At 46.1% G+C, this 23,822-nt stretch overlaps 1 protein-coding gene across 5 annotated transcripts in view; it reads right to left on the bottom strand.

Moving 5' to 3' along the window:
• Nucleotides 1-23,822, bottom strand: part of sorcs2 (sortilin-related VPS10 domain containing receptor 2) — a 658,785-nt gene that overhangs the window by 95,018 nt on the left and 539,945 nt on the right. For all 5 annotated transcript variants that reach the window (XM_078407113.1, XM_078407120.1, XM_078407131.1 and 2 more), the window contains 4 exons: nt 18,386-18,488; nt 7,920-7,996; nt 3,118-3,209; nt 1,912-2,019 (listed from right to left, as the gene is read on the bottom strand). In XM_078407113.1, the coding sequence (XP_078263239.1) occupies nt 1,912-2,019; nt 3,118-3,209; nt 7,920-7,996; nt 18,386-18,488 (380 nt within the window). The remainder of the gene's footprint in view (nt 1-1,911; nt 2,020-3,117; nt 3,210-7,919; nt 7,997-18,385; nt 18,489-23,822) is intronic.

Genomic DNA, 23,822 nt, shown 5'->3' with positions numbered 1-23,822 from the left:
ATGGGACCGAGGAGAGGGAAGGGGGAGAGGAGAGGGTGCTGCACCAATGCAGGAGAGGTTTGGGCCCAACGGGTCCACTTGGTCTAGTTTAATCTTATATTTTTAATAGAAACAGAAAATAGGTGCAGGAGGAGGCCATTTGGCCCTTCGAGCCAGCACCGCCATTCATTGTGATCATGGCTGATCATCCACAATCAGTAACCCGTGCCTGCCTTCTCCCCATATCCCTTGATTCCACTAGCCCCCAGAGCTCTATCTAACTCTCTATTAAATTCATCCAGTGATTTGGACTGCCACTGGCTTATGTGGCAGAGAATTCCACAAATTCACAACTCTCTGGGTGAAAAAGATTTTTCTCACCTCAGTTTTAAATGGCCTCCCCTTTATTCTTAGACTGTGGCCCCTGGTTCGGGACTCCCCCAACATTGGGAACATTTTTCCTGCATCAAGCTTGTCTAGTCCTTCCTATTGCTAACATTTAAATTATACTTTTGGAACTCTACATGGAACAGAAGTGGGCTTTCACAAGTGGTTTTGAGGATACAGCTTGTGACTCCATTGAATTTGTGTTCGTGTGTATAATTAGTATCTTTAGTTTAGTTTAGTTTAGAGATACAGCGCGGAAACAGTACCCTCCAGCCCACCGAGTCCGTACCGACCAGCGATCCCCGCACACTAACACCACCCTACACACACTAGGGACAATTTACACTTAGACCAAGCCAATTAACCTACAAACCTGTACGTCTTTGGAGAGTGGGAGGAAACTGAAGAGAAAACCCTTGCAGGTCACAGGGAGAAAGTACAAACACCGTAAAGACAGCACCCGTAATCAGGATCGAACCTGGGTCTCCAGCGCTGTAAGGCAGTAGCTCTACTGCTACTCCATCGTAATCATAAACAGAACTTGTGACAAAATCTGCAGTTGTTATATTAATTTAATTAATTAATCAATCAGGAGTCTTGCTATTTGCTGAGTCTGAAGAAGGGTCTCGACCCAAAACGTCACCCATTCCTTCTCTCCAGAGATGCTACCTGTCCCACTGAGTTACTCCAGCTTTCTGTGTCTATCTTTGCTATTTGTTGAGTCTATCTGCCCATACTGAAAGGAAAAAAAACAGCAAGTGACCTAATTCCTGTGTCGAATGAACTGCAGATGCTGGTTTAAACCAAAGATGGGCACAAAATGTTGGAGTAACTCAGTGGGACGGGCAGCATCTCTGGAGAGAAGGAACAGGTGACGTTCCGGGTCTGAAACGCCACCCATTCTTTCTCCCCGGAGATGCTGCCCGTCCCGCTGAGTTACTCCTGCATTTTGTGTCTATCTTCGACCTAATCGCTGTGTCTGTTTAAACTGGAGATCTGTGAGATTTTGACACATCTTGAAAACCTTACAAACAGGCCACGATCTGTGCATTTTTCATGGGTCTTCAAAGCATCGAGGAAAATAATTTGGCAGCAAACCGAACCGAAACCCGCAGAAATTACTTTCAAGAAAGCATTACTGCAAAGCAGCGTGAACAATTTGTAACTGCAAAATCTCAAAAGAAAATTGAAATGCGATTAGAATTAACCAGTACCAACTCCAGCAGAGAAACCATACGTGCTACAAGATGACTGATAATCCACATGTCGGCAGTAATAAGTGTTCCAGCTCGATAGCCATCTTCGATCAGTGTATATTGTTACAATCTATTATTGCTCCGTGCTCTGTAATTGAATTGAGTGCAGTGCGTTTTGCACAGTTTAAGCAACAGTTCAAAGAGGAGAGAAACAATTTATATTTGCACCTTCTGTATATTGAATAATCCTTGTTCTAACCTTCTCTCCTGCCTGAAAGGAGAGATTTGGAGGTCAGGCCACAATATTTGCTTGGGAAACATAGTTCGTTTATTGCGTTCCAGTACTCACGTCATGACCAGTGTTTCATCCCCTGGTTCACTCAGTAGTCCATCGACAAAGACGGAGGTGCTGGTAAAATTGTGTGTTGTCCAAGTATATCCTTCGTCTACACTGAACCTAGATGTAAAATACACCATAAGTATTTCAGTTGCACTCCTCGTAGTTAAGGCAGTAATTAACAACCAATTCCAAAACTTCACTTGAGTTTGTTATCACAAAATGCTGGAGTAACTCAGCGGGTCAGGCAGCATCTCTGGAGAGAAGGAATGGGTGACGTTTTGGGTCGAGACCCTTCTTCGGTTGTTAAATCACTTAGTACTTTTATTATTCCCAATTTACTTTCCCAACTGAAGTTATTGGAAGTAAATTAGAAACAAAGCTTGCAACATTATGGATTCCACTCAGCAGTTGCTCCTGATATGAAGTCTCTATATTTAATCTATTTTTTTAAACCGTTTAGCCATACACCTCCAGATCATTGTTTAGTTTAGATTACTTTAGAGACACAGCATGGAAACAGGCCATTCGGCCCACCGAGTCCATTCCAACCAGCGATCCCTGCACTTTAGCACTATCCCACACACACCAGGGACAATTTTACATTTATACCAAGCCAATTAACCTACAAGCCTGTACGTCTTTGGAGTGTGGGACTAAACCGAAGATCTCGGAGAAAACCTACGCAGGTCACGGGGAAATCGAACAAACTCAGTACAGACAGCGCCCATAGTCGGGATTGAACCCAGGTCTCTGGAGCTGTGAGCGCTGTAAGGCAGTAAATCTACCGCCACGCCACCGTGCCGTCCTAGCTGGGAATGGGTGTTCCAGCTACCCTAGTCCCACTTGTCTATGCTTGGTCCATAACCCTCCAAACCTGTCCTATCCATGTACCTGTCCAACTGTTTCTTAAACGTTGGGATAGTCCCAGCCTCAACTACCTCCTCTGGCAGCTTGTTCCGTGCACCCACCACCCTCTGTGTGAAAAAGTTACCCCTCGGATTCCTGTTAAATCTTTTCCCCTTCACCTTGAACCTATGTCCTCTGGTCCTCGATTCCCCTTACTCTGGGCAAAGGACTCTGTGCATCTGCCCGATCTATTCCTCTCGTGATTTTGTATCCTAAAGGTCAGGATAAATATAGCTTTTCCGAACAAGGTACTTAACAAATCATTGATTATAATTATTCATTTTTTAAATTGCCATTGAATTTCCTTACTTGAGTATCTTGAGGGGGATTGACGTGTCCTTAATGGCAACAATAACTCCGCCATGATCAAGATACAGAATATGATGCTCTTCCTCAAACACCTGAAATAAATAACAAAAATTAATGTAAGAGATTATCACCGAACCTCACATAACTTATGTCCCTAACTCTGAAAACACAAAGCCATGTTCAGTACTTTTTCAAATTAATTTAAGTGAAGGATAACAAACTGCAACACCAACGGTACCTCAAAACCCTGTTTTAAATAGGTCCAAATTATGTATCAGAAATGTATCTCTGCCTCAGAAGGCAGTGGAGGCCAAGTCTCTGAATGCATTCAAGGGAGAGCTGGATCGAGCTCTTAAGGATAGCGGAGTCAGGGGGTATGGGGAGAAGGCAGGAACGGGGTACTGATTGAGAATGATCAGCCATGATCACATTGAATGGCGGTGCTGGCTCGAAGGGCCGAATGGCCTCCTCCTGCACCTACTGTATATTATATATATTGAAATGTACCCGGGCTTAAATGGAAATATATTTCCTTACTCATAGGATCATAAGATCATAAGTGATAGGAGTAGAATTAGGCCATTTGGCCCATCAAGTCTACTCCGCCATTCAAACATGGCTGATCTACCTGTCCCTCCTAACCCCATTCTCCTGCCTTCTCCCCATAACCCCTGACACTCGTACGAATCAAGAATCTATCCATCTCTGCCTTAAATATATATCCACTGTCTTTGCCTCCACAGCCTTCTGTGGCAAAGAATTCCACAGATTCACCACCCTTTAGACAATAGACAATTGATGAAGGAGTAGGCCATTCGGCCCTTCGAGCCAGCACTGCCATTCAATGTGATCATGGCTGATTATTCTCAATCAGTACCCCGTTCCTGCCTTCTCCCCATACCCCCTGACTCCGCTATCCTTAAGAGCTCTATCTAGCTCTCTCTTGAATGCATTCAGAGAATTGGCCTCCACTGCCTTCTGAGGCAGAGAATTCCACAGATTCACAACTCTCTGACTTTATTCTTTGCTTCGTATAGCATTTATCAACAGGATCAATGGGGAATAAAAACTGAGAATGGTGAAAACATCTGTGGCAAGAGAAACAGAATTAATGGTTCAAGTCAAAGATCCTTTGTCAGAATTGGTAAGAACATTCTGACAAAGTATCCTTGACTTGAAACATGGGTGATAGGGGTTATGGGGGGAAGGCAGGAGAATGGGGTTAGGAGGGAGAGATAGATCAGCCATGATTGAATGGGGGAGTAGACTTGATGGGCCGAATAGCCTAATCCTGCTCCTATCACTTATGACCTTTTGACCTATCCGTTCATTCTCTGGTTTTATCTCAGATTTCCATCATTTGCATTAAAAAATTGAGATCAATGGGGAGGGCGACATCATTTGCTCTTTCAATTTTGCAACCCTGAAGTTCGTGAAAGTGGAACAAAAAACACAAATTGCTGGAGTAACTCAATGGAACAGGAAGCATCTTTGGGGGACAGGGGTAAGGAGGGTTGCCAACTTTCTCATTCTCAAATAAGGAAAGGGTGACGTCACCGCCCCACGTGACCTCACCCAGCCAGCAGCCACGTGCTCCCGCTCCACCAATGGCGGCCGCCCGGACCGGGAGGCGGGTTGCTATGCAACCTCCGTTAGGCGGCGCCCAGGCCTCCGGGCCTACACTGTCTGGGCCTACAGCGCCCCCCGGGCCTAATAAGAGACAAGGGCATTCCCGTATGGGACAAACCAATTTAGCCCAATATACAGGATGTCCCAATAGACAATAGACAATAGGTGCTGGAGTAGGCCATTCGGCCCTTCGAGCCAGCACTGCCATTCAATGTGATCATGGCTTATCATTCTCAATCATACCCCGTTCCTGCCTTCTCCCCGTACCCCCGGCTAATACGGAACAGTTGGCAACCATAGGGGTAGGCAAAGTTTCAGTTCAGGCCCTTCTTCAGATGAAGGGACGAGAACTGAAATGCTGCTTATCCGTCTTCCAGGGATACTGCCGAACCCGCTGAGTTATTCCAGCACTTTGGTTTTTTTTTGCCCAAGACTCCTGCAGTTCCTCATGTTTCCTTGCAGAGGATGGTGAGACCTGATTATATCTAAACTTCTCTTTTTCTCTGTGTTTTCGTGTAGACGCAACTTCAAACTGGAACAGATGGACCTCTGACAAGATGAGTTCCCTGCTTGGGGAATTGCTAACATACTACCAATCCCGACAAAGGCCATTAGTTTACCAGCATATCACACAAACTAATGTGAAATAAATGCTAATTTGCAGTTGAATGGAAAAAGCAAAATGCAAAGATGATAGGAAAGAAATGAGAAGGGCAAAAGCGGAAAATTTACATTTTCCCTGAAATGCAAATGCAGTGTTTGTTACCGACAACTGAAGATCACTTTCAAACTCATTTTCAAACCCACTTATTCATTTTTTCATCCTTTAATTAATAGGAATATTTAATAATTCTAAACGCAAATGACTGAATCACATTTATACCTGTCATTACGAATGCAAAATATGGTACTTTAGTATTTTATGCACAAAATAAAATCATTTATTGTTCCTCTGATCTATGTTAATAGCAACTAATTTATGGATGGATGCCCTGTGATTTAATTCACCCGATAACAATAATTTTTCTTTAGCTTCTGTTAATGTGACTAAGCTTCTTGTCGGGACATGGATTCTGTCTGCTGGCTGGCTCATCTGTTACCCCAGACAATGACCCCACCACATCTGGTATTCACAGATGGTCTTGTGTTTAAGTAGAGGAGGCCTGTGTCTATTTAACCGAGTTCTCACATTGAGAACAATGAGAACACAAACCTATCGGTTCCTCAGATCACTGAGATCAAATAACAACGTGAATTTCTTCTGATCGTACAATGCCTTTTACCACTCTGTTGAAAGGCCAAAGACCCAAAGTGTCAACTTCTTTCTCAACCTCAAAATGCTGTACATTTGACATTTATTCACAAAATGCTGGAGTAACTCAGCAGGTCAGGCAGCATCTCGGGAGAGAAGGAATGGGTGATGTTTCGGGTCGAGACCCTTCTTCAGACTGAAACTCACCCGAAACGTCACCCATTCCTTCTCTCCCGAGATGCTGCCTGACCTGCTGAGTTACTCCAGCATTTTGTGAATAAATACCTTCGATTTGTACCAGCATCTGCAGTTATTTTCTTATACTTCTTGTACATTTGACATTGTTGTGTCCATTTCCCGCACAGTTAGTATTGTGCTCTTTCATACACCGAAGGTAATTACTGTAGGAAAATAACTGCAGATGCTGGTACAAATCGAAGGTATCACAAAATGCTGGAGTAACTCAGCAGGTCAGGCAGCATCTAGGAGAGAGGGAATGGGTGACGTTTCGGGTCGAGACCCTTCTTCAGACTGATGTCAGGGGGGCGGGACAAAGGAAGGATATAGGTGGAGACAGGAACATAGAGGGAGATCTGGGAAGGGGGAGGGGAAGAGAGGGACAGAGGAACTATCTAAAGTTGGAGAAGTCAATGTTCATACCGTTGGGCTGGCTGCAAGCTGCCCAAGCGAAATATGAGGTGCTGATAAGTTAATTACAGGCTCATGTGAAGCTGTTAGCTTCCTGAGCCACATATCTGCAAATAGAGAATGAACATCCAGGCAGATTAAGGTTTCAAGATTAAAATATCCTGAATGATCAAAGAGTGTCGAATCCAAGAGGAAAAAATATACTTTTCTTTTTCAACTAGTGTTCATAGGAATTATGCTACAATTTTTACCGTGAAAATTAATAAAGAGGTCCGATTATCAGCAGCACCGCATAAATGCACACAATGACAAAGGGTTAACAAGTAGTATAAGAAAATAACTACAGTTGCTGGTACAAATCGAAGGTATTTATTCACAAAATGCTGGAGTAATTCAGCAGGTCAGGCAGCATCTCGGGAGAGAAGGAATGGGTGACGTTTCGGGTCGAGACCCTTCTTCAGACTGATGTCAGGGGGCAGGACAAAGGAAGGATATAGGTGGAGACAGGAAGATAGAGGGAGAACTGGGAAGGGGGAGGGGAAGAGAGGGACAGAGGAACTATCTAAAGTTGGAGAAGTCAATGTTCATACCGCTGGGCTGCAAGCTGCCCAGGCGAAATATGAGGTGCTGTTCCTCCAATTTCCGGTGGGCCTCACTATGGCACTGGAGGAGGCCCATGACAGAAAGGTCAGACTGGGAATGGGAGGGGGAGTTGAAGTGCTCAGCCACCGGGAGATCAGTTTGGTTAACGCTCATCAGTTTGGTCAAAACTCATCAGGAAGGCTGGCTCTGTCCTGGGGGCGGAGTTGGATTCACGGGGGGTGGTCTTGGAAGGGAGGATGCTCCTCAAACTGCGGAGCATCCTGGACAATACAGCTCACCCCCTCCATGACACACTGGTCAACCTGAGGAGCACCTTCAGCAACAGACTGGTCCCACCAAGATGCAGCACAGAACGCCACAGGAGATCCTTCTTCCCTGTGGCTATCAAACTGTACAACTCCTCCCCCCTTCTGTCGTGGGGTAGACTGACTCCCCTCCCCCCACCAACCCCCCCCCCCCAATCTTTGCACATCCCCAATCCTTTCGACTCGTCACTTTAATCTCATGTTTCATGTATGTTGTGTTTAAATTACTGCTGGCAGATCAATTTCCCTACTGGGATAAATAAAGTTCTATCGTATCGTATCGTATCGTATCGTATCGTATCGTATCAACTACAAAAGCAGAACACGTCGAGCCGCTGTGCAAAGCAGTAGGTTGATTCACTTGCCTGCCTCCATGTATTTCCACAGTCGGAGGTTATGTACATGTCTTCCTTGTACTCGACCAGCTGGGCACCCAAGTTTCCTAAGAGACAAGAAGTCGTTCTTTTATGAAACGGAAAGGCAAAAAAGAAAAGTCTTGAGCTGTTGTGAACATATTGCTCGTTGTGAACGGACAGAGGGTAGAAGGATGATCCTCAGTGTTCCTTTCCCACCAGAGGCCACACTGTGAATCTTCACGATTCATCGTTGTGTTCGGCTCGAAGGGCCGAATGGCCTACTCCTGCACCTATTGTCTATTTCTAAGTAGCAAAAGGCCACGCATTTTAAAAGGCAAAAATGTGCAACGGGAGAATGGAAGAGCATTTTGATTTGGAGAAAACGCTGCAGATAGCTGCATTAAACAGCTCCCTGGGATGGATTTAAATTCACATGCACTGAAGGAATGGCTTTCCTAGACTGTGGAACAGCATCCCACTCCCCATCAGAACTGCCCACTCCATCGACTCCTGTAAGTCCAGGCTCTAAACCTACTTCTATTCCCTGGCGTTTGAGGCCCTCTGATGGGGTGCTGTAAACTGTTTATGTATGTGTTGTTAGGTTTGTGTGCTATTGTCTGTTCTTTTTTAGTACCAGCACTTTGGTCAACGTGGGTTGTGTTTAAATGTGCTATACAAATAAAATTGACTTGACTTGACTTCTCTTGACTCTTAAGAAGTTTGTCGTTTTATTTCTGGGTTTAGCTGCGCTGTGACTGACAGGATGCTGCTGAAATTGAAGGGGATAAGTGTCCACGACCTCTCCTTTTCTCACTGTAAACTTCCACGGACACCCCACTTAAAGACTCCCCCCTCAACCTCCACTGAAACTGAAATAATGCAACAAGTCAAAGTGAGGAGATCCACACAAAAAAACTGTGGGCGGCACGGTGGCGCAGCGGTAGAGTTGCTGCCTTACAGCGAATGCAGCGCCGGAGACTCAGGTTCGATCCTGACCGCGGGCGCCGTCTGTACGGAGTTTGTACGTTCTCCCCGTGACCTGCGTGGGTTTCCTCCGAGATCTTCGGTTTCCTCCCACACTCCAAAGACGTACAGGTATGTAGGTTAATTGACTGGGTAACTATAAAAATTGTCCCTAGTGTGTGTAGGATAGTGTTAATGTGCGGGGATCGCTGGGCGGCGCGGACTCGGTGGGCCAAAGAGCCTGTTTCCGCGCTGTATCTCTAAAAAAAAATCATAAAGGAAGCAGGAGTCCTGAGAAAACACAGGCACTGTTGACGGATCAGTTCAGTTTAGTTTATTGACACATGTACCGAGGTACAGTGGAAAGCTATTATTGCGTGCTAACCAGTCGACAGAAAGGCAATACATGATTACAATCGATCCATTTACAGCGGATCCATTTACACCAGTCAATTAACCTACATACCTGCACGTCTTTGGAGTGTGGGAGGAAACCGAAGATCTCGGAGAAAACCCACGCAGGTCACGGGGAGAACGTACAAACTCCGTACAGACAAGGGGAATAAGAGACGTAAGAGTGTCGTGCGATTGTAATATGAGTTTGTAGATCTGCTTGGGTGGCTAGCACGCAAATAGTGGCTTGGGTTGGGCGTCATCTTGGATGGGAGTTACACGCATTACGTGATAAATAACGTCAATTTCTTTTCTTGATACGTTCAAGATTGTTTTCCATAATTCAGACCTAAATGCACAAAATACGACACGACACCGATGCGGCTGTGCGATGAAGCCAAACTACTTTCACGATTACACCAAGCATTTATTTCTTTAAGTACTTCTGAACGAAATGCCAACTTTACCTTGCTGCAGGTAGAACAACAATGAAAGGAGAAGGAAAATCCCATTAGAAATCCATTTCTCTCCACACGTTGAGGATGTATGGAGATAACAGATCATGTTTTGATAGAATTGGCATGTTCAACATGGCCTACAACTTAAAGGGCCTGTCCCAGTTACGCGATTTTTAAGGCGACTGCAGGCGACTGTCAAAGTCGTAGCAGATCGCTGAAATTTTCTTTTACCCTACGACAATGACCACGACAATGACCACGACAATGCCGAGTCAGGTCGTTACAAGTTACTTTTTTGTGAAACTAGCACCTGGCCGAGATTACACCGTCTTCGGAAACATCGTGAAATTCCCACGCTTACCTGACTGTCAAACTGTCGCCTCCAATCTACCTGTCAAATGTCCTGACGGTAAATAAATTGGTTAAACAAAACTATCTTCTGGTATCTTCAAGTGCCTTTTCTTAATTTAATATTACGTGCTTCTAAATGCATCTGGGACAACCTAGCAAACCTGGGGACAGCGTGCGACAGACAGCGCCCGCAATAAGCAACGATACCTGGCGACAAGCCAGCTGGCGCCCAGAAATTTCTAGCAGGTAAATGTCTCCGCAACGCGCCGAGATCCGCTACGATTCATTGAAGACTCCTCACGATCATGCCCGCGACACCCCGGCAAACGTTCGGCGACAGCCTAGTCGCCGGCAGTCGTCTTAAAATAGCCTAAGTGGGACAGGCCCTTAAGATTTTCACGCAAATATCGATGCCTTCTAAGTAAAACAACATTGTGTACAATTGCTCAGGAGCGATTAGGCGATAGTACATCAAGGGTGATGAGGTGTTTGAAACCCTGTGAACCTGAGTCAAAGATTATTTCCTTAAACTTTCGCATGAGAGGATTCAGAAATAGTGGTAGAACTAATAAAGGCAGGGTGAATTAAGATGGGAACATTCAATATCAAAGATCGACACAAAAAGCTGGAGTAACTCAGTGGGACAGGCAGCATCTCTGGAGAGAAGGAATGGGTGACGATTCGGCTCGATACCCTTCCAGTCTGAAGAAGAGCCTCGACCCGAAACGTCACCCATTCCTTGTCTCCAGAGAAGCTGCCTGTCCCGCTGAGTTACTACAGCTTTCGGTGTCTCTCTTCAGTTTAAACCAGCATCTGCAGTTCCTTCCAACACAGGATTTAATATCAAATCATGTGCAGGATGTAGTAGAGTGGGGGGGGGGGGGGGGGGGGGGGGGGAGAAGGGAGAACAGCTTTAAGAGAGAAGTAAGGCAGAAAATGAAATGAAATTAATTAAAAAAGAACTTTAAAAAAAAAAATCTTAAACCAATTCACAACCTAAAAATGTGAGACTTCTCTATTTCTTTTTTACTATGTTTAAGGTGGTTTGATTAGCAGTCTACATATCATTAAAAAAGCACCACTTCTGTTAATTACTTGGCTTAATTTCCTCTGGCAAGTTTAACAGCAAGCTATGGTGCAAATATAGCAATTTCACAACAAAGCTGTGGGGTCATTAAGCTGGTTTCATGAAGGTAACAGTAAAGTGGTACAAATCTCCCATAGCCCATAGCCCGACAAGCTTTCTGTCCAAATGCAACAATTTCACAGCAAAGCTGTGGGGTCATTAAGCTGGTTTCATGAACAGCAAAGTGGTACAAATCACTCATACACTGGTGTAGGAAAATAACTGCAGATGGTGCTATAAATCGAAGGTATCACAAAATGCTGGAGTAACTCAGCGGGTCAGACTGCATCTCTGGAGAGAAGGAATGGGTGACGTTTTGGGTCGAGACCCTTCTTCAGACTGATGTCAGGGAGGGCGGGACAAAGAAAGGATATAGGTGGAGACAGGAAGATAGTGGGAAAACTGGGAAGGGGGAGGGAAAAGAGAGGGACAGAGGAGCTCCCAAAAGTTGGAGAAGTCAATGTTCGTACGACTGAGCTGCAAGCTGCCCAAGCGAAATATGAGGTGCGGTTCTTCCAATTTCCGGTGGGCCTCACTATGGCACTGGAGGAGGTCCATGACAGAAAGGTCAGACTGGGAGTTGGAGGGGGAGTTGAAGTGCTGAGCCACCGGGAGATCAGGTTGGTTAAGGCGGACTGAACGAAGGTGTTGAGCGAAACGATCACCGAGCCTGCGTTTGGTCTCACCGATGTAAAGAAGTTGACATCTAGAGCAGTGGATAAAATAGATGAGGTTGGAGGAGGTGCAGGTGAACCTCTGCCTCACCCGGAAAGACTGTTTGGGTCCTTGGATGGAGTTGAGGGGGGAGGTAAAGGGACAGGTGTTGCATCTCTTGCGGTTGCAGGGGAAAGTGCGCGGGGATGGGGTGGTTTGGGTAGGAAGGGACGAGTGGACCAAGGAGTTACGGAGGGAATGGTATCTGCGGAAAGCAGAGAGGGGAGGAGATGGGAAGATGTGGCCAGTAGTGGCATCCTGTTGGACGTGACGGAAATGTTGGCGGATGATTTGTTGGATACGCTGGCTGGTGGGGTGGAAGGTGAGAATGAGGGGGACTCTGTCCTTGTTACGAATCTGGGGAGGGGGAGCAAGAACGGAGCTGCGTGATATAGAAGAGGCCCTAGTGAGAGCCTCATCTATAATGGGAGAGGGGAAGCCCCGTTTCCTAAAGAATGAGGACATCTCTGATGCCCTAGTGTGAAACACCTCATCCCGGGCGCAGATGCGGCGTAGACGGAGGAATTGGGAGTTGGGGATAGACTTTTTGCAGGGGACCGGGTGGGAAGAAGTGTAGTCCAGATAGCTGTGCGAGTCAGTGGGTTTATAGTGGATGTCAGTCACTAGTCTGTCTCCTGTGATGGAGATGGTGAGGTCCAGAAACAGGAGAGAGATGTCAGAGATAGTCCAGGTATATTTAAGAGCAGGATGGAAATTAGTGGTGATGAGCACGTATCACAGGGTACCACGTCCTTTCTACAACTCTGTGGGATAACGACTGCCTACTTTATAGCCTTCTCTGTGGATTGCCACCTTGTCGCAGTGGAGAAGCTTGTGTGGTCCTGAGATCCTGAGAGCGATGCCGTCTGGAGCTACTCTCCTGGTAGGGTCACCCATGGCGGTAAGGTCCAGGGGGAGGTCCCTGACAAAGAGCAATCCAATCAAGACCTCAATGGTGGAACAGGCGGAGGATGACGGCTGACTTCAGTGGAGCGTCACAACGCTGGGAAGGCGGATGGATGAAGACTGCAGCAGAAAAGGGTCCCCGGTCGTCTTGGACTCCACGCCACTGGATCCTGACCCAGATCTGTCAAGGACCGTGTGGTGGCTGTCTGTGCACCAGTCTCCCCACGTTAAACAAAGTCACGCAAAGGCGTCCGACCCTATGGAGAGGACAGTCACACTCGCTACGAGTGACCGCCGATGGTGAATTTATTGCCCAGAAGTTGGATTTTGAGCATTCTGATTTAGTTTTTACACCAAATTCAATGTCAACAAGAAAGACTATTTCCCATTTGGAAGATCCGTGTTTCAAGAGATTTTAAATCATGTTTTCCATCCCTGAAAGATGGCTTCAACCTCACCTGGCAGTTGTGTTCAAGACAAGCCATATGGAGTGAGTCCGTGATGTTCAAGCCATCTCTCCAAGGTAGTCTAAGGGATCGAGAGGAGGTAATAGTTTCCTGGTATCTTGGAGAGAACTCCCTTGGATGACGAAACAAGTCAACTATGTCTTATTTTACTTTCCAAAATGCATGATCTTGTATTAATTTGCATTAAGTTCCATCACCCAATGCTCCAGCAACTTTTCAACTGGTCCATGTCTTGCTGAGGCAATAGGACAGTCTTTCTTGCTATCTTCAACACCAACTTTCATGAATTGAATTGAATTGAATTCGTTTGTCGGCTAAGTACGTACACGTACAAGGAATGTGCCTTGGTGCTCCGCTCGCAAGTAACAACACGAACATACAGTAACCAATTAAGAATAAAGCATAAAACATTAAAACATTAAGAATAAAACATTACGGTTTAAACATGTGAGTGAAATAAACCAGAGCAAAAAGAGGCTGCAGACTTTTGGTTATTGAGTAGAGCTACGACTCACGAAAAAAAAAAGCTGTTTTTATGTCTGGCTGTGGCTGCTTTACAGTCCGGAGTTGCCTTCCAGAGGGAAGTGCTTCAAAGAGTTTGTGGCCAGGGTGAGAGGGGTCAGAGATGATCTTGCCCGCTCGCTTCCTGGCCCTTGCAGTGTACAGTTCATCAATGGGGGGAAGGTTGCAGCCAACAACCTTCTGGGCTGATCGATGTTATGTGCAAACACACTTCCTACACTTGCATCCAAGTAATTAAATGTATCACAAACGAACAAGGGTCCAAGTGCCAATACCTGTGATATATCTCACTGGCCACAGGCCTTCAATCAGAAAAACATTCATCCACCACGACCTTCTGCTTTCTATCATCAAACCAATTTTTAATTTGGTTAAGACAGCTCCTCTTGGATCCCACGTTGTTTAACATTCTCATCCCTTGGGTCGGGGTGGGAGCTGCTTCACGTCCTCATTGTCCACCCTGGGTAGTTCTACGGCACTGGCAACATTCGCAGCAAAGCGTCAACTACGGTCCTCTGAAGCACCAATTGCCACTTTTAACTGTTGGAGTTGATATACGAAAGAAAGAAACCTTGGGACCTTTTCAAATGTCTCACTGGGCTCCATGCAGACAACGTCCATTGTCCTGCCTTCAATGATCTCCTTTGTTACCTCCTCAAAAATCTCAACCCCACACAAAGGCACATGTTTACTATTCCCCAATCTGTCACAGCTTTTCCAAACGTATAAGATTATTAAGGGGTTGGACACGTTAGAGGCAGGAAACATGTTCCCAATGTTGGGGGAGTCCAGAACCAGGGGCCACAGTTTAAGAATAAGAGGTAGGCCATTTAGAACTGAGATGAGGAAAAACTTTTTCAGTCAGAGAGTTGTGAATCTGTGGAATTCTCTGGCTCAGAAGGCAGTGGAGGCCAATTCTCTGAATGCATTCAAGAGAGAGCTAGATAGAGCTCTTAAGGAGAGCGGAGTCAGGGGGTATGGGGAGAAGGCAGGAACGGGGTACTGATTGAGAATGATCAGCCATGATCACATTGAATGGCGGTGCTGGCTCGAAGGGTCGAATGGCCTCCTCCTGCACCTTTTGTGTATTGTCTACATAAATTCTATCCCTTGGGATCTTCTGCAATAACGTCCCGACCACTAATTTCAATGAGAGTCGCTTACTCAGGTCATAATTTACTACGCTCTGTAACAGTTTCACCCTTACTTTATTAAAATAAGCTATGCTGTGCTGTTGATATCATTGCATCCACAAAATACGACAGAAAACTGAAGCCTGCCTTGTGCCAATTGCAACAAGAAATGCTCAGCCCAATTTTCTGATGGATGGGACTTCAATGGAAAATGGCTGCAGGCACTCCAAAAGCAGGTACAATGGGCTTTTTATGTGCAGTTTATGCATCGAAGAACAGGTTCAAAAGGAATCAATTTCCATGCAAATAAGCTCTCAGAAAAATCTGGCCGAACATCGTTGTACCTGCACCGTTCCATTCTTTTACGTTTACTGCACTGCGATGGTAAACACATTTTTGAATAATTGCATTGAGACGGATTCTTAATGAACAGCAGGAATGGTCGAATGGTCGAATGGTCAAACGGCTGAGAATTTGAGCAATATTATGTGCCAAATGTGAGGCAGCATCAACATGCTTTGGTGCCGTATCTTCCAGAAGGCGGACGCCCAGTTCAGCCAAAGAAAAGATACTCCTCATCGCAGCAGAACACAATCAAATGGAATTTGCTCAATGTACTTGAGTCTTGAGAGCAACAGGTGAAAGCAACGATGCCTGTTGGCTGATCCACATTACCTGACAAAGTAGACGGAATGGCAAACAAAAAAAACTAAGCAAGCAGGTTCACAGGATTAATGCCCATTGCCAAGAGTATTAGTCTTGAGAGACCACACATCTTTACGCCAATTCTTACTGACTGGTTTAGTTTAGTTTAGTCTAGAGATACGGACCATTGGGCTAGCAACCCTCTAACTTCCAGATGTGTCTCTCCCCTGCGTTTTCTTTAATCATAGGTGTAATATTTACAATTCTCCAATCCTCAGTCATTAGCACCCCTCCCAAAATACACCTCACACACAGAGAATTCAAAGATTAAGCTTCTGCAATTTCCACATCTTAATAATCTCTTATCAATCCAGGAGTTAATCTTAACTCCTTTTATTAATCTAGGAATTCCATGAGGATAGGATGACAAGACTGACATATGTGTATCAATGTAATTGAATCCAATTGTGTGTTGTTAATATCTCCTCCTGTTCCACCTGTACAGTGGAAGCATCCTCTTCTCGAAGACAGACACAAAATGCTGGAGTAACTCAGCGGGACAGGCAGCATCTCTGGAGAGACATTAGTCTAGAATTGGACCATTACTGACCATGCCGACGAAGCATATCTCGAATTGGTAGGATGTCTTATGAGGAAAGATTGGGGAGCTAGAGTCTTGTGTCTGCTGGTGTTTAGAAGAGTGAGAGAGGACAAATTGAAAATTGGAGATCCTGAGGGGTCTTAACAGGGTGAATGTAGAAAGAATATTTTCTCTTGTGGGAGAATCTGAAACGTGTGCTCCCAGTTTAAAATAAGGGAATGGCTCATTTAAGATGAGAGGAAGCAATATTTTCTTTTTTTCTCAGAGGGTAGCGAGTTTGACATTTTTTTATCCTCAGGGAGTGGTGGAAGCTGATCCTTGGAATATTTTGTATGACAGAAGTACACAGAGACAAGGACAACAGGCACAGGACAGGAAAGGCAGTGGGAAGGTTATTGTGCGATGAGCTGAGACTGCAAATAAGCCATGACCTTATGAAATGGCACAATGACGATGTACGGTCGAGTGATCCATTCCTGCCCCCTAATTCCTACGCTAAATAGTTGGTAATATTTACTTCACTGCTTCACTTCCTGTAAATCTTGTATAAACATGTAAACCTTCTTAAATTGTTGCTGCATCTGCTGCCTCTGTCCTTTCGGGCAATGAATTTCAGGCAATGAAACTCAATGTGCAGTGATTTCTTGGGCTGCCTCTGGTGCTTTTGCCAATCACTTTAGTTGCTCCTGGGGGATTGATTATTGTGCCATTAGAAACACTTTCTTGTTAACCTGTCAAAACGACTTCTGTTCAAAGCATCTCTATCATATCATTTTTGACAAGTTCTGCTCAAATGAGAATAGTCCACACTCTACAAGATTCTCCGCATAAGTGAAGAACACGTTTGAGTCAATTTCTCTTGCATCCTCTCTAATGCCCTTGAAAAACTGATAAACAATAATCCACCTGTGTTTTGCTAAGGTTTAACCCTTATTAATGAAGCCAATGATCTCAAAAAGTGTTAACAGTTCTTCTCAAGCTCCTGTATTACATTCCAAGATTGGTAAACACTCAACTCCACAGTTCAGTTTAGTTTAGTTTAGAGATACAGCGCGGGAAACAGGCCCTTTCGGCCCACCGGGTTCGCGCCGACCAGCGATCCCGCACATTAACACTATCCTACACCCACTAGGGACAATTTTTACTTTTACCAAGCCGATTAACCTACATACCTGTACGTCTTTGGAGTGTGGGAGGAAACCGAAGATCCCGGAGAAAACCCACGCAGGTCGATTGCCATCCAAAGACATGTTTTTGAACGGAATGACGTTACCCACAGTCAACAATGAGAGGCAATTTTTTTTAAAAAGCTTTACAACAATCACAACAAATTCGAGAGGAGTGTAGGAGTAGAGAACTGTGGAGTTGAGTGTGGACCAATCTTGGAATGTAGCACAGCAGCTTGAGAAGAACTGTTAAACGTTTTTGAGATCATTGACTTCATTAATAATCGTGGGCGGCACGGTGGCGCAGCGGTAGAGTTGCTGCCTTACAGCGAATGCAGCGCCGGAGACCCGGGTTCCATCCCGACCACGGGTGCTGTCTGTACGGAGTTTGTACGTTCTCCCCTGAGGGAGGGAGGGGGAGGAGGGAGGGGAGGGGAAGAGGAGGAAAAAGGGTTTGATGGGGATGTAGTGGGCGGGAGGGGAAGGGGGAGGGGAAGGGGAAGGGCAAGAGGGGGAGGGGAGGGGGGTAGAGGGAAGGGGGAGGGGGTAGAGGGAAGGGGGAGGGAGGAAAAGGGGGGTTGAGGGGGGAAGGGAAGGGGGGTTGAGGGGAAGGGGGGTTGAGGGGAGAGGGGAAAGGGAAGGGCGGGAGTGGGAGTGGGAGGGGGAGGGAAGAGGGGGAGAGGGAGAGGGGGGAGAAGGGGAGAGGGGGAGAGGGGGAGAGGGAGAGGGGAGAGGGGGAGAAGGGGAGGAGGGGGAGAGGGGGAGGGGGGAGGGGGGAGGGAGGAGGGGAGAGGGAGAGGGGGAGAGGGGGGAGAGGGGGAGAGGGAGAGGGGAGAGGGGGAGGGGGAGGGGGGAGGGGGAGAGGGGGAGAGGGAGAGGGGAGAGGGGGATAGGGAGAGGGGAGAGGGGAGGGGAGGGGGGAGGGGAGAGGGGGAGAGGGGGAGGAGAAGGTGCTGCACCAATGCAGGAGAGGTTTGGGTCCAACTTGCTCCACTTGGTCTAGTAACATCTAAATAAATGATACAATTACCTGCTCCCATTATAAGTCCTGGTGCAGAATCTTTGGTGTGAACGGTGCCCGACACATAGGGGTTATCAGCCCAGCGTAGGTGCAGGTGGACAGAGCATTCAGGCTGCAGAAAAAGACAAGCAAACAAGATAGGTTCTTTTATGCCTTTTGAAATTTTAATTTAAGTCCATATTTCGTACAAAGCATATCAGTTTACTTCCATTTCTAAACGTTACAACGCCCTCCACAATGTTTGGGACAAAGACCCTCATTTATTTATTTGCCTCTGTACTCCACAATTTGAGATTTGTAATAGGAAAAAAATCACATGTGGTCCAGTGCCCAACAACTGGTGATGTTCATGAATCACAGACTTCAAGCAGTCATTGCATGCAAAGGAGATGCAACAAAATACTAAACATGAAGGTAGACACAAAATGGTTCAGTAACTCAGGCAGCATCTCAGGATGGGGGGGGGGGGGGAGAGGGAGAGGGGGGGGAGAGTGAGGGGGGGAAGAGAGAGGGGGGGGGAAGAGAGGGGGGAGAGAGAGGGGGGAGAGGAGAGGGGGGGAGAGAGATGGGGAGAAAGAGAGAGGGGTGGGAGAGAGAGAGAGAGAGAGAGAGAGAAGGAGAGAGAGGGAGAGAGAAGGAGAGAGAGGGAGAGAGAGGGAGAGGGAGAGGGAGGGAGAGGGAGGGAGAGGGAGAGGGAGAGGGAGAGGGAGAGAGAGGGAGGGAGAGAGAGGGAAGGGAGAGGGAGAGAGAGGGAGAGAGAGGGAGAGGGAGGGAGAGGGAGGGAGAGAGAGAGGGAGAAAGAGGGAGAAAGAGAGAGAGGGGAGAGGGAGGGAGAGAGGGAGAGAGGGAGAGAGGGAGAGAGGGGGAGAGGGAGAAAGAGAGAGAGGGGAGAGGGAGGGAGAGAGGGAGAGAGGGGAGAGGGAGGGGGAGAGGGAGAGGGAGAGAGAGAGAGAGAGAGAGAGAGAGAGAGAGAGAGAGAGAGAGAGAGAGAGAGAGAGAGAGAGAGAGAGAGAGAGAGAGAGAGAGAGAGAGAGAGAGAGAGAGAGAGAGAGAAGAGAGAGAGAGAGAGAGAGAGAGAGAGAGAGAGAGAGAGAGAGAGAGAGAGAGAGAGAGAGAGAGAGAGAGAGAGAGAGAGAGAGAGAGAGAGAGAGAGATCGGAGTTGGAATGGAACCCAGGTCTCTGGCGCTGAAAGCGATGTGAGGCATCAGCTCCACAGCTGTGCCATCGTTCCACCGTATCTATCTATTCATCTGAGTTCATGTATCTATTTTGCCCAACGACTGAGCACAGTAATGATTTATATAGATGGAACCAGCAGCGGACAATACAAACAAACGTTGTGTTAACTTCCTTCAATTTATTAGAAAAGCATCAAACATACAAACTTTGGATTGATTCGTTAGGTGTTGTAATTTTTGAAAAGCCATTAGGAGAACGTGAATAAAAGCCATGGGTGCAAGTGTACTTCTTTGGTGTGTCTCTGCACATCAAGATGTGTAAAGACAGCAGGAGAGAATGAAGAATCACTTTCATTTTGAACTCTACGACAGCATCGAATCATTGGAGACAAGGTGACAAGGAACTAGATATCATTCAAGGAGTTTCAACATCACCGCGGCAACGTGCAAATTCTCAACTTCATATCAAATACGGCACGGTGGCGCAGCAGTAGAGTTGCTGCCTTACAGCGAATGCAGCGCCGGAGACCCGGGTTCGATCCCGACTACGGGCGCTGTCTGTACGGAGTTTATACGTTCTCCCCGTGACCTGCGTGGCTTTTCTCCGAGATCTTTGGTTTCCTCCCACACTCCAAAAACATGCGGGTATCTAGGTTAATTGGCTTGTTATAAGTGTAAAAATTGTCCTCAGTGCGTGTAGGGTAGTATTATGCGGAGCATTTGGATAGCAGTAACAGGATCATTCCGAGTCGGCATGGATTTACGAAGGGGAAATCATGCTTGACTAATCTTCTGGAATTTTTTGAGGATGTAACTAGGAAAATGGAAATGGGAGAGCCAGTGGATGTGGTGTACCTTGACTTTCAGAAAGCCTTCGACAAGGTCCCACATTGGAGATTAGTGGGCAAAGTTAGAGCACATGGTATTGGGGGTAGGGTACTGACATGGATAGAAAATTGGTTGGCAGACAGGAAACAAAGAGTAGGGATTAACGGGTCCCTTTCAGAATGGCAGGCAGTGACTAGTGGGGTACCGCAAGGCTCGGTGCTGGGACCGCAGCTATTTATAATATACATAAATGACTTAAATGAAGGGATTAAAAGTAACATTAACAAATTTGCGGATGACACAAAGCTGGGTGGCATGTTGGCCTTTATGACAAGAGTTGAGTATAGGAGGAAAGAGGTCCTTCTGCAGTTGTACAGGGCCCTAGTGAGACCGCACCTGGAGTACTGTGTGCAGTTTTGTTCTCCAAATTTGAGGAAGGACATTCTTGCTATTGAGGGCGTGCAGCGTAGGTTTACTAGTTAATTCCCGGAATGGTGGGACTGTCGTATGCTGAAAGACTGGAGCGACTAGGCTTGTATACGCTGGTATTTACAAGGATGAGAGGGAATCTTATTGAAACATATAAGATTATTAAGGGATTGGACATGTTAGAGGCAGGAAACATGTTCCCAATGTTGGGGGAGTCCAGAACCAGGGGCCACAGTTTAAGAATAAGGGGTAGGCCATTTAGGATCGAGATGAGGAAAAACCTTTTTCAGTCAGAGAGTTGTAAATCTGTGGAATTCTCTGCCTCAGAAGGCAGTGGAGGCCAATTCTCTGGATGCTTTAAAGAGAGAGCTCGATAGAGCTCTTAAAGATAGCGAAGTCAGGGGGTATGGGGAGAAGGCAGGAACGGGGTACTGATTGTGAATGATCAGCCATGATCACATTGAATGGCGGTGCTGGCTCGAAGGGCCGAATGGCCTACTCCTGCACCTATTGTCTATTGTCTAGTGTGCGGGGATCGCTGGTCGGTGCGGATTCGGTGGGCATAAGGGCCTGTTTCCGCGCTGTATCTCTAAACTAAACTAAACTAAACTTACAATGCACTAAGAAAACTAATCTCCTATCATTTACAAATCCAATTTACAAATAACTTTCACATTAAAAGTAATACAGAAGTTATTTGCCTATTTGCATTATTAAACATAATTCAATTTACTTGGGCAGAAAACACCGTTCAGAAAATAATGAACACAAGGACAGTAATACATTTGTAAGTATATAGATAATTGATGATTAAAGCACTTCCAATTGTAATTATAACTGGAGCATGTTAGTCTTCGAAGTAATTCCTGGCGTTCATTATCTAGCATGTGCAATATATCATTAATAATATTTGTGAATTAACAACTATAATCCCAGCTCTACTCAAACAAAACTGGAACCAGAACCGTCTTAAGATTGTCAGAAACATTGGAAGACAAAAAGAAGATCAAGTAGATTTGCACAGAAACAAAAAATCCTGCTTCAATGGAAAGACGAGTTGAGCAGGTATATAATATTTGGTTAATCTGCTGTTGCTCATTCCAAACCTTTGCAAATTTTAGCTCAGTTATGGAAATTCATGCAGTTCAAGATGTCAACCAGGCCTTGCCACGAACCATGCATGTCAGGAAGGAAGTCAACTATGTCTAGGAAGGAACTGCAGATGCTGGTTTAAACCGAAGGTAGACACAAAGTGCTGGAGTAACTCAGCGGGACAGGCAGCATCTCTGCAGAGAAGGAATGGATGATGTTTCGGGTCGAGACCCTTCTTCAGACAAGAGTCAGGGGAGCGGGAGTCTAGAGATATGGAAGGGTAAGGTGTGAAAATGACAGATCAAAGCAGACAATGCAAGAGAGGGTGTTGCACAACTCTCGTCAGAGAGAGGAGGAGAACAATAGACAATAGGTGCAGGAGGAGGCCATTCGGCCCTTCGAGCCAGCACCGCCATTCAATGTGATCATGGCTGATCATTCTCAATCAGTACCCCATTCCTGCCCTCTACCCATACCCCCTGACTCCGCTATCATTAAGAGATCTATCTAACTCTCTCTTGAAAGCATCCAGAGAATTGGCCTCCACTCCCTCCTGAGGCAGAGAATTCCACAGATTTACAACTCTCTGACTGAAAAAGATTTTCCTCATCTCCGTTCTAAATGGCCTACCCCTTATTCTTAAACTGTGGCCCCTGGTTCGAGACTCCCCCAACATTGGGAACATGTTTCCTGCCTCTAACGTGTCCAACCCTTAATAATCTTATATGTTTCAATAAGATTCCCTCTCATCCTTCTAAATTCCAGTGTATACAAGCCTAGTCGCTCCAGTCTTTCAACATACGACAATCCCGCCATTCCGGGAATTAACCAAGTGAACCTACGCTGCACTCCCTCAATAGCAAGAATGTCCTTCCTCAAATCTGTAGACCAAAACTGCACACAGTACTCCAGGTGCGGTCTCACTAGGGCCCTGTACAACTGCAGAAGGACCTCTTTGCTTCTATACTCAACTCCTCTTGTTATGAAGGCCAACATGCCATTAGCTTTCTTCACTGCCTTCTGTACCTGCATGCTTACTTTCTGTGACTGATGAACAAGGACAAACAGATCTCTTTGTAGTTCCCCTTTTCCTAAATCAGCAGGAATGAAATTTTCATGAATGGTAAGTTGGGATAGTGTTTATTGAATTTCTTGGACCATTTGGATTCATCATTGGTGGAAAATGTAAAGGAATCCCGACAATATTGGTATTGAAAACGATACTTCAAGTACAATCAGCCAAAGGTTTAGCCAAATATTCACTTGCCTATCTCTCTAGGCGTAAACCCTAAAGGCGACTGCCGGCGACTGTCATAGTCGTAGCAGGTCGCCCAAAAACCGGCGACTGGACCCCCCCATGACAATGTCTACGACAAGCTACAACAACCTATCACCCAGTCGATGCCAAGCTAGGGCAAGCTACCGACAACCGACGAACCAATCGTCGCGAGTAGGACGTCCACTTACGACCGCACCTACGACATGCTACGACCACACAGGCGACAACCTACGACAACCGAAGTCAACCTACGTCCACCCGCGACCAGCTACGACAAGCTGCGACCCTGTCGGCGACAACTGAAGACAATTCACGTCATTTTGTCCTCCGGTTTTGACACCGGTACCTGTTGCCGGATGTCGTAGGTTGACGTAGGTAGTCGTCATTGGAATTCACCAAAGTCAGCACCGGCGACAGCCTACGTCAGGAGACGTCAAGCTACGCTCATTGGCGTCAAACCCACTGTCGTCGAAATTTTTTCAACATTCTGAAAATCCAGTGGCGACCAGAAAAACGCTACGACTCTTTGGAGACGACCGACACCCCGGCGACCGTGTGGCGACAGCCTAGTCGCCTGTAGTCGCCTAAAACATCGCCTGAGTGGGACAGGGGTTTAATACTTACATTGGTTTCTGTTAA

This window comes from Rhinoraja longicauda, chromosome 1, assembly GCF_053455715.1.
Source record: "Rhinoraja longicauda isolate Sanriku21f chromosome 1, sRhiLon1.1, whole genome shotgun sequence".
In the NCBI taxonomy this organism is placed as follows: domain Eukaryota; kingdom Metazoa; phylum Chordata; class Chondrichthyes; order Rajiformes; family Arhynchobatidae; genus Rhinoraja; species Rhinoraja longicauda.
Note: the sequence above shows the minus strand (reverse complement) of the source record. Positions and strands in the feature narration are given on the sequence as shown.